This window comes from Neofelis nebulosa, chromosome 10 (assembly GCF_028018385.1).
Source record: "Neofelis nebulosa isolate mNeoNeb1 chromosome 10, mNeoNeb1.pri, whole genome shotgun sequence".
Lineage (NCBI taxonomy): Eukaryota > Metazoa > Chordata > Mammalia > Carnivora > Felidae > Neofelis > Neofelis nebulosa.
The window spans coordinates 21554895-21566099 of record NC_080791.1 but is presented as its reverse complement, the minus strand read 5'-3'; the positions used below and the strand labels follow the sequence as shown (position 1 = coordinate 21566099).

Genomic DNA, 11205 nt, shown 5'->3' with positions numbered 1-11205 from the left:
CGCGAGTAACTTCCGGGGCCGTGAGCCTGGGGTGGTCTGGGATGTGCGGATGTGCGGTCTGGAGCAGGGAGGGGCGGGTGCAGGCGACCGAAGAGCAGACTCGGTGTCTCGCTGCTGTGTCCTTAGCTGAGGAGTATTACTGTGGAGCTAACGGCTAAAAGCCCCGAAATCTTGCCGGCGCGAGTCTCCCACACGCTCCCCCAGCCCACCTCATTTCAGCTCGTTTTCCACACTCCCTAACGTGTCTTCCCGAAATGTGGGACGCACTTGAAAGCCTGTATTGGGACTGCGGCTTTCCAGTATACAGCTCGCATAAAGGTTTCCCGAAAGCCTATGAGGCCGAGATTTAACTAGGATCCGGGACCACACTGGGGACTAGAAAAAAGGCTTCTGCCCCTTTAAGTTAGGCTCTAATAGGGAAGAGAAGAGTTTTAATAACGAGCTAGCACTAAGTAGGCACTCAGTAAATGTTTCCCTGATGAAACCAAAAGTATGTTTCTGGACCTCTACTTATATTAACTTAGCGCTAACTTCGTAACCAAGGTCTATCTAAAATCCTCAAATAAGGAGGGTAGGCAATTTTTAGGAGGCAGTGCTGGTAAATGCTCAGGTCTGGAAGACAAAACGCTTGTATTTTTTTTTTTTTTTTAAGTTTATTTTTGAGAGAGAGAGGCAGAGAGAAGGGAGAGAGAATCCCAAGCAGGCTCAGTCAGCACTGTCAGCACGGAGCCCGAAGTTGGCCTCCAATTCATGAACCATGAGATCATGGCTTGAGCCAAAGTCAGGAGTTGGATGCTCAAAAGGCTTGTTGTATTCTTATTCCAGCAATGCCACTAACTAGCTGAATAAGCCTGTGTGTCACAGGTTTTTCTGTTGAAAACTGAATATACTATTTAGAATAAGGGAGGCTAGTGAGGGTTCTAAACTGGTGTAAAATATAATTACCGTTAGACAGTCAAAATGTGGACTTCTGGAGTTGTATATGGAAATTAAAGGAAGTATGTACATACTTAAAACAAATTCAGTGAATTACTGGAGAAAAATGTAACGCTAATGTGTGTAAGTAATAATCAGAGTTCAAAAAAAGGTTTCGAATTGATGACCCAGCTATTTCATTTCTGATTATTGTAAAAATAGTGACAGGGTCAAGACAAAATGGTTTTCACACAGAAGTCTTATGAAAGTTCTTTCATATCCTTCCATAATGAAAGCTGCCCTTGTTGCATGTGGCTGAGTTTTAACAGAGCAACTCTTCAGGATGCCAGTGTGCTTTCATAGCCATACTCAAGGCAACCATAACAGATACATTTTTGGAAACTGCCAGGAATATTTTCTGCCCACAAAATATCCACAATCAAATATCCACAATCATGTCTTTGCTAGTGTAGGTTGGCTCTTGGAACCTGAGAAAAGATAATTGAGTGACAGGAAGCGATTTTTTTTTTTTTAAACCTATTTGCAGGGGCGCCTGCAAATAGGCGCTTGGTTGGTTAAAGCCTCTGACTTGGGCTCAGGTCATGATCTCACCCTGCATCGTTGGAGCCCTGCATCCGGCTATGTGCTGACAGCTCAGAGCTTGGAGCCTACAGCCTGCTTCAGATTCTTTGTCTCCCTCTGTCTCTGCCCCTCCCCCATTTACGCTCTGTCTCTCTCTCAAAAATAAATAAACATTTAAAAAATTAAAAAAAAAACCCCTATTTGCCAACTGCATGATTTATTTGCTGTTCATCTGTATTTTGTCTTTGCAGGCTTTGTGATCTGACTTTATTTTCATTGTTCCTCTTCATATACAGGTTTCATACCTAGTGGGAGGGAAAGTGTGTTCTTTCCTTTAGTTTTCAAGCTGCTCTAGCCAATGGATTTCAGTGGAATTTGCATTACAATATGACTTTTTCTTCAGTAGAAACGTTTGCTTACAATTTATAAAGCATTTTGGGCAAGTTTTAGAAATTTAGAAAATATAGTACAAAGAAGCTTTTAAAAAAATCCATAATGTTGCCACATAAGGTGAGCCACTTTTATTTTATTTTTTTATTTTAATTTTTTTCAGTATATGAAATTTATTGTCACATTGGTTTCCGTACAACACCCAGTGAAGGTGAGTCACTTTTAACGTTTGTATGTGTTTAATACCTTCATGCATTTTCATATATGTTAGATAACATTTCCTTTTTGTTCATGGACCTTTATTATCATTTTGTGGTGTTATTATGATTTCTTTATAAGCATAATTACAACTTTTTTTAAATGTTTATTCTTTTTTTGAGAGACAGAGACAGAGCGGGAGCATAAACATAATTTTAAATGAGTGCTTAATATTCCAGTTACGGCATAATAATTTTACATGATTACTTCCATGTTGTTTGGCTTTTTGCTCAGCAGTTGCTGTGGAGGGCATCTCTGTGCACAAAGCTTTTATTAATGTTTATTTTTGAGAGAGAGATACAGAGTGCGAGTGGGGGAGGGGCAGAGAGCGAGAGACACAGAATCCGAAGCAGGCTCTAGGCTCGGAGCTGTCAGCATGGAGCCTGATGCGGAGCTTGAACTCACAAACTGCGAGATCATGACCTGAGCTGAAGTCAGACACTCAGTCGACTGAGCCAGCCAAGTGCCCCACAAAGCTTTTTTTATACAAGATTATTTAGGGGCTGGGTCTGTGTGCTCCAAACAATGTAACGTGGTTGAGCAAAATTCAGTCACTTACTTATTCAGATTAATACTTATTTAGTGCCCACTATGATACAACCTTTAGGAAACTTGTTAAAGAGGAAAAGGCAAATGAGTGGGCAATATTCATACAGTGTAAGAATTTTTATCATAGAGGTAGGTATTGAATGATATGGCAGCACATAATTAGGGAAGAGGGGAGGAGATAGGGAAGCCTTCTTGCAGGAAATATGTCTGGGCGGACTCAGAAGGAGAGCTGGTGGACAGCCATTGAAGAAGGGGGGAGGGCATCTTGGGCAGTGAAACAGCATATTCAAAGGCTCAGCATTGTGAGAAGCATGGGAGCAATGTAATTTTTCTGCTTACCTATATGAAGAAGGGTCTAAATGGTGTATACAAAAATTCTCTGAAGAAATATGCAGCTCTATAAATGAAATATCAAATGAGAGACAGCATGGTATCGTGGGCTGGGCAGGGCCTCGGAAGTCAGATCAAGGTTCCATTAAATTCAGATGTAGGAATGGAAGTTAGAAGCTAAGAGGGGGTAATAAAGAAGAGAGAGAAAGGGCCCAACAGCACTTTCCTGTCTTTCCCATTTAGTTCTAATGGTCACTATTCAGTGACTGGCTGTAAGTGGAGGAGGTGTGGCATCTCCTGGAGTATTCGAAGCACGCCTGGGCCCCTCAAGAGTTGTGAAGAAGCCCATAATCCCAGCCCTTGGCGAAGCGGTCCCTGGTTTAGATGATGAAGAAAACCCAGAGCTCCACCCCTAGCTGATGCATGGCCCCGGCCTCGTTCTATGCTGGCCTAACCCCCAAAAGCAGATAACAAGGTCCTGCCATCATTGTCTTCTATCGCACTCTGCAGGCCACACAGGACTTGGGCAAGGTCAATGGCTTCCACAAAGCAAGCTGGCAAGTTCCTAGGATTTCAGGCCACACCTGAAGCATTTTACATTTTTATTCACTTAACAGATTGCCCTTTTGCTCTTTGGGTTGAGCTGAGCGTGCATTCCAGAAGGGCAATGGAGTGCATATACTGAAAAGAACCTGCCTCCATAAATAGCCTTTAGCACCTTCTTTCCTTATAGAATGTCTAGACTTCAGCTGAGTTTTAGGTTTTTTTTCCCCCCTATCCTCATAGACTGCTCTAGATCTAATTTTTTAGTTCTTTGACTCTTCAGCTCTAACTTTCAGATTTGTTTTCATGCGTTGATTTTATCTTCTCACCTTTAGGAAAACATGATACAGGATGTGATTCAGTGAATCCACACTTAGCATTTCTAAAGCGGGTATTTTTGTACCTTAGTGTGTGAGGCTTGTGAAGAAGGAGAGAGATTTTTACTTTCCATAAAATTTCTTGCTCCACGGTTTTTTAACTAGGGGTTTTCATCACACACTCTTTGGGTGAGATGTTTAGGTTTTGTGGGTTCTAAGCCAGCCAATAATGTCATGAAATCGACCACTGTGTCAATGTTGTGCTTCTGGGTGGTCGTGTCCTTCAAAACACATAAGACACTCAACCAACTAAACGAGTTGAGTTCAGAGATGTTGGCTCGGAGGAAAAGGAGGATCACATTGAGATCATTGATGGGGCATCCCAGCATCTTTCTGCTGAGGAGATCGAAAGCTGGCAGCATCTCATAGATGGATAGGAGCCGTTTGTCCCACCGACATAGTCGTGTGAGGTTGTATATTATCACTGGAACCAATAGGGTGTATATTGTTAAACTGGAGAGACTAACAATTTGCAAAATGGACAGAGAGGTCAGCCTGCATGTGATCAGATGGGGCACGTGGGTCTCATCACTTAGGAGGCCTGTCTTGATGGAACAGCTGAATTCCTCTTGGAAGAAGACATCCAGGTGGAAGTGGCCAAGGTACAGGTAGATGGCTGAGGTGAAGAGGAGCAGGAGGGAGTTCCTCAGGAGGTAGGTGGCCACCAGGCAATGTGAGCGCTGCTTACAGGCCAGGTACCGCTCTAGCAAGGGGAATTCAAAGTATCGTTCTTTCCGAGCCCTGGGCAGGGGAAGAAAGGAGGCAGGGTGAGGAGACACCATTTGAAACCATATCTGAGAGAGCCACGTGGGGCAGTAATGGAATCTGTGTATGCCACGTGGCGTTCTTGGCTCAAATGAAAGTCTGCCTTCCTGGAGCATAACCACCCCTCTCCCTAAAGAGACGTGTGAGTATGTCTTAATTTTCCAGCTGATGAGTGCGATGGGTGGTCAACCCAGGGAATGATCAGTGAATAACAAATGGCCACACTGGATTTCTGCCCAGCAGAGCAGACTAAACCTGTAAGCCGAAACAGGATCCTTAGGAAGCAATAAGCGTATTTAATTAGCACTGGACGGGGAGTCTAAATAACCACATTCTGGTGCTTGGTCTGTATACTGTGTGTATGATTTTTAGGCCAACCCACCCATTTTATAAAAATAAACATGCTAACAAATATTTGTTGAGAGCTGTGGTGTTCAGGCACATGTAAGCCAGTCTCTGCTCTGAAGGAGCTTACCGGCTGCCTTGTGGGGAAGGGGCGGATAAGGTACGCCAATAGGAAATAATAGTAGTGCTTAATTTGTTGCTAAAATGGTGGATACAAACCACGGTGTTGTACAAGTGAGGAGAGAGGTACCAGCACGGGCTGGAGTGTTCAGAAACCTTTATGGAGAATATTGTCTTGGAGCTGGGTGGAGAGGTGGATGGAGTTCAGAAAGACACACAGGAGAGGAACGTTTTTCAGAGGATAGAGAACGTGCACACACACAAGACAGAATATGCTTCAAAATCTCAGTTCAACGCTCCTGTTGGTGGAGCCTACCTTGGCTGCCCTATTTAAAATGGCACCCCACAACCTTCCAGCTTTCCTGACCCCCATACTTGGCTTTGCTCCCCCGCTCCCATACCACTTATCTTCTGCCATATGATTTGCTATGTGTTGTGTTTATTGTTGTCTGTTTCCCCTCCGTAGAATGTGAGTCCCTATATGGGTAGGTATACCTTTTTCCCCTCCCCACCCCTGCCTCTGACACACACAAGGCACACTGATGGGTCTGGAGCACCCAGAACAGTGCCGGGGCCACAGCAAATTAGGCATGAATGGCTAATCAGGAGAAAAGGAGGAGACTGCCTGGGTAAAGTGTGAGGTTTCTGTCACTCGGTGGTCAGAGGTGTGAAAAAGTAGAGGGCCTTGGGAAAATATGTGGGAGAGTTTGGGTTTTTTCCTGCAGGCATGGGGGGAGGTTCTGAGCAGGGGAATGGTATTCAAAAGTGGTACATTAGAGAGATTAACCCCTTTGTGATGCAGGATGTTCATCTATAAACTGAGGAAGAGTCCTTTCTGTCCTCCCTGTACAGAAATGATAGAAAGTTAGTGAGATGGTGTGTTAAACTCTTTGGGCTCATGAGAAGGACGGTACAGAGGATAGTTTGACGATGACCCTGCACGCCATGTTAACGCTCAACTGAGGCCTTCAGAAATGGGTGGGAGAGACAACTCACTTCTCCAGCTCATCCCAGAAAACATGGGGGTCTGAGCTTTTCTGCCGGATCTTCAACATGTGCTGCACCAGGCGGATGGAACGATTGTAGGATTTGTCCAGTTCGCTGATGATGAAGAGCAGATCCGAGCTGAGGGCTGGCTGGGCTGCATACTGCCACAGCAGAACAGGCAGGTACATGACCACAGCCAAGGCCAGCAGGGAGTAGGGCAGGGCCTGTGGGGTGAGAGTGAGCTGAAGAGGGGGCCCCAGTGTGTAGAAAGAGCTCTGAGAGAGGGGCTCTCATTCCCTGCTACCTGCATCAGGGAAGGAAGGCAGTGGGGGGAATGAGCCACCACAGGCCCAGGACGTAAGGCTGTCTACTGACCTTGCTGAGTATGTTGAAGCCCAGAGGAGAAGGTTTGCTGAATCTCCTTGTTCCCCAGCTGCACTCCTCAGATGTGGGGTCTGTGTAGGTATGTAGTAGCCCAGGGAGGACAAGGGGAGGGAGAGGGATATAAGGAGGGAAAGAGGGAGACAGAAGGTGGGGGAGAGCGACAGAGAACCATGAGAGTCCCTCTGTTCCCCATGCATGTTAGCCTGGGTCGCTAAGCAGAGACCATGGCCAGCAGTGGTCATGGCATCACATCCTAGGGGAGAGTGTCTGCCTTCTTAATCTTCCACCTCTTTTTCTTTGACTCCTCCAAGTTCTTATGGCCAGACACTCAGAGTCTGTTAGCTTTCAAAGTCCAGTCAGGGGCCTCAACATGGCTGACTTTGGCTTAGACCCTCCAGAGAGGGGATGAAATCCCATAGCCTCCACGCTGCCTTCCCCGGTTCCTCTTGTGTGCAGTTCTGTTTTCATCTCTGTGTTCGTGGCCGTGCCAAACGACACCACCAGGCACTGTCTTGGAATACTTTGGGGCTATTCCTGTTCTGTATGTATACAAGCTGACGCTGACGAATGGGTGAGTCTTGTGCCCTCAACTACACAATTTACCACCTGAGGACTTTTCCCTACCACACCCAGCAGGGGCTGGGCCGCTATTTTACCCACAGTAGAAACTCAACTTGTTTTTTGTTTTTTGTTTTTAACCTTTTTATTTTTGAGACAGAGAGAGACAGAGCATGAACGGGGGAGGGGCAGAGAGAGAGGGAGACACAGAATCGGAAGCAGGCTCCAGGCTCTGAGCCATCAGCCCAGAGCCCGACGCGGGGCTCGAACTCACGGACCTCGAGGTCGTGACCTGAGCTGAAGTCGGACGCTTAACCGACTGAGCCACCCAGGCGCCCCGTAAAACTCAACTTGTTAAAGGCTTTTTAAGCTCATTTGTGCCAGGTGCTTGACATGCATTATTTCATTTGCTCTTCACAAAGATGCTATCAGGTAGGTACTATTAGTATCTCTATTTTACAGATAAGAAAATTGAGACATGAAAAGGTTAAGTAAGCCGTACAGGGTTATACATCTCGTGGATGGCTGAGCAGGATCAGGAACTAGGCAGTCTGATTTAGGAGCTCATAAGAACTACTTGACTATAGCTTCTCCTGAACAACGGTTGCCTTTTATTTTGGAGGAGAATTTGAGGAAAAAGAGGGAGGATGCATATTTGGTTGCAGCTAGATGGAAGAAAGTGTGTGTGTGCGTGTGTGTGTTTCTGAACTAAACACGAGAGACATGTTAGGAAAACTATACTAATCCACGAGAAAAATTAGAACCTTTTCATTCCTGTTCTAAGACATGGCATTTCTTGAAGATAAGCATCACCCCCAGAGATTCTGTTTCAGTAGGTTTGAAGTGGAACCAGAGAATCTGGGTTTAAAGAGCTCTCAGGCAATCCTGGTGGTCAGACAGCTTGACTCTTTTCACATTTGAATCCCCTCTCCAGTATCTTGCCCTTGTTGCCATCTGGATCCTGTTTGAACACTTCCACTGACAGACACCCCATGAACTCTTTCCATTAAGTCTGTAGTTTTGCCTGGGTCCCAGACCTGTGTGGCCTTTTGAGGCCTTGTAAATTGTCATAACTTAAAAATGTCACCAGTGACTTCCAATTCAACATTGTGAATTGGACACACATGTGACTTCTGCTCCCTCATGAAGCCCCACTAGCATGGCACTAAAGGGATAAAAAAGACATAATTCTCCAAGGACAAGGAAAACAGGAGACAAGAGCAAGAAAATGTTGCAAACTGGAAAGCAGTCATCTGCTAGAAAATAGCAGCCTGTTTGGGGGGGTAGGGAGATGGGAGTTGAGGCAGGCCAAGCAAGCTGTTTTTGCACCACAGAACTAGAAAGACTCAAGAGTTGCAGATATGAGGTACGTCTGAAAATGGGGGTACAGGTGGGGTTGCAAACAGGAATATTGAAAAAACAGGCCCACAGATCTTCCCTATAATATGATGCACTTGTCAAGTGACTGCCCTTTCCATCCACCGGCAGAATCAATCCGCCTGTGGTTGGCTCTTTGGAAACATTAAACCAAAGAGTTTCTGTACTTGGGTCCATTGAGGGCAGGGGAACAAACTTGAGAACCATGTTAGTTGAAGTGAATACTGAGTGCTGAGACCCACAGTTGAGTCCCTAGAGTGTTGGTAACTGAGTTTAATACCAACTGCCACCCTGGATCCACACAATTAACGATCCAGTGATGCTTTTTGGGAATCAGCCCAAGAGAAAGGATTACAGATACCGATATTTGAGGTTTTCCCAATGAAATGGCCTGAAGGGTTCACTGTAAACAGAAGGCTGCTGGTCAGCCAGCCTCACCTATAGGCACAAAGCTTCCAATCAGATAAAAGTGGGCAACCAAAGATCACCAGACATTTGAAGAAACATGAGAGTCAATGACAAAAGAAAAAAAAAAAACAAACATGGGGTGGGGTGGCAAAGAGGCAAGAGAGAAGATAATGATGTGGTTCTAGCCTGCTCCACCCTGCCACGAAGCAGCGTGATGGAGTCCAGCTTACTTTACCTTGTGAGGCCACAGGGATTTCATCTTGGTCTGGCCAAGCTCATCCTGTTTGTGGTGAATAAGTGAGTCCCAGCAGGAACCGTCCACGTAGGCGGCCTGCCGGATGCTGAAGTTACTGGGAGAGAAGCATCGGATGGGGGGCCCTGGAATAAGAACACAGCTTGGAGGCAGCCTGGAGTTGGGAGTGGAGGAATGGGGACCCAGAGGACTATCAGCTGAGAGCCTTCCAGGGGATGCCTCCAGAGCTCCGCCAGTCTTTTTTATCTGGCAGGCACTTTCTTATTCCCAGGCCCCAGTTTCAGGTTGTGCACTGCAGTGTCACCATAGGCCTGTTTGGCTCAGCTCCCTCAATGCACTGGCTCCCCTTTGACGTGGGTTCTTCCCTCTCAAAGCTTCCCTTGGAGTCCCAGACACGCGGGCAGCAGGGGCGCCCCACACTCCTGTGGTTTGGTGGTGACTTCTCCTTCCTGAGAGAACTGGCATCTTTTAGGTTCTAAAATTTAGAGGATTAATGGCCTGTTTCTGAGCCCAGTCAAGGGAAAGGGTGAGCAGGAGGTCCTGAAAGGGAAGGGGCTCGGAGGGAGAGTTTTGTTTTTCCATGATTCTCCAGAGAGAGGTGGAAGGGGGAACCAATGTTTCTCTCCATCTTGTGGGGGAATGAAGAGGCAGTGGGAGGTTGACATACCTCTTTGGGAAACATAGTAAGCTAATCGTATAGCCAGAAAAGAAAGCCAGAAATCCCAATCCTCAGGAAGTCCACCTTTTCTTTAATAGAGGTAGGAAATTTGCTGAGTTAATCTAGTGCCTAGAACACCAGGTCTGTGTGTTTGTTAATGTGTGTGTGTGTGTGTGTGTGTGTGTGTATGTGTGTGTGTGTGTGTGTGGCCACGGGCTGTGGGAAAGAAGGAATGGATTTATTTAGCACCTATGATATGTCAGTCTTTTAACATATGTCCTTAAATCAGAAACCCTGGAGGTGGAGAGTAGGCAGAAGGCTCTGAGACAGTAAGAGACTCATCTAAAGCATGGCCAACTAAGACCTTTAGCGGTCCTAGGTCCTGAAAAGATTATGGAGCCCTGATCTCTCTAGATCCATATGAAAATCAAAATAAAAGTTTAATTATTGCAGTGACATAAAATATATTAATACTGAAATTAAAGCTAAATATTTTTACTACAAAAGTTCGGAAATGGCTTTCAAAATTTTTGGTGCCTCTGCTCTGCTGGTGCCCTAAATTCATACATAGTCTGCTTTTTGGGTAATGCCCAGGCCAAAGTCATGACACCCGGACAATATGGGAGCCACTTCGGAGTCCATGCAAAGAGTGAAACAAAGTGGGGTCTCTCATACACTGGGTCTTGGAGGCTACTTACCGGAAGAGAACTCCTGGGCAAATGCTAGGGACATCAGCAACAAGGGGAAGCCCACAGCTATGAACTTGACCATGCGGTCCAGGGGAAGTTCCAGGTGCAGTCCTTTGAGGCGGGGTCCCCTACGGTCGGGCAGCAGGGCATCTGATAGCATGTACTCTGCAGCTGTGTGTGCGAGTGACATGGTGCCGCTGACCTTTGGGGTGCAGAGGCCGCAGGAAGGGTCCCAGGACCGCGGTGTGGGGAGATGGCAGCTTCAGGCAGCTGGCTTTGAGCAGACAGTGCCTGCGGCCCCAGCCTCACGGAGATCTGTGCTAGGAGCAGGCACTGGTTCTCTAAATAACTGGCCAGGCCCTGAGCCAGGCATCTGGTAATTAGAGGGAGGCATAGCTTAGTGGGTCCTCACTGGAGGAGGGTCGGGCTTCAGCTGGGGCTGGTGCCAGGCCGCTCTCTCTGGGTTGTCCCTGAGCACATGGAGTCCCGTGGCTTTATGCTGCCCTCTCATTAATAAAGTATTTTTGGTGGGGTGGTGGAGAGAAGGAGAGTTGTGGGGCCAGGCCCCCCCCCCCCATGTAATTGGTGTGGAATTTGGGTGGAGATTGCTTAAATGTGGTGAAGGCCCTCATTTTGTGGTCTGCGTGGGAGATGAGCCCCCAACACCCAGCTAGGATTGTTGCTCTTACATAGTATTCTTTGTCTTGCTGGTGATTT

The 11205-nt window shown here is 46.4% G+C and overlaps 1 protein-coding gene across 1 annotated transcript; it reads right to left on the bottom strand.

The window, feature by feature from the left end:
* Nucleotides 1-3612: 3612 nt before the first annotated feature.
* PANX3 (pannexin 3) lies at nt 3613-10815 on the bottom strand. Its single transcript, XM_058690412.1, has 4 exons — nt 10498-10815; nt 9124-9266; nt 6171-6385; nt 3613-4685 (listed from the first exon to the last, which is right to left on the bottom strand). The coding sequence occupies exons 1-4, from the start codon at nt 10676-10678 to the stop codon at nt 4046-4048; spliced, it is 1179 nt and encodes a 392-aa protein (XP_058546395.1). The 5' UTR covers nt 10679-10815; the 3' UTR covers nt 3613-4045.
* Nucleotides 10816-11205: the final 390 nt, after the last annotated feature.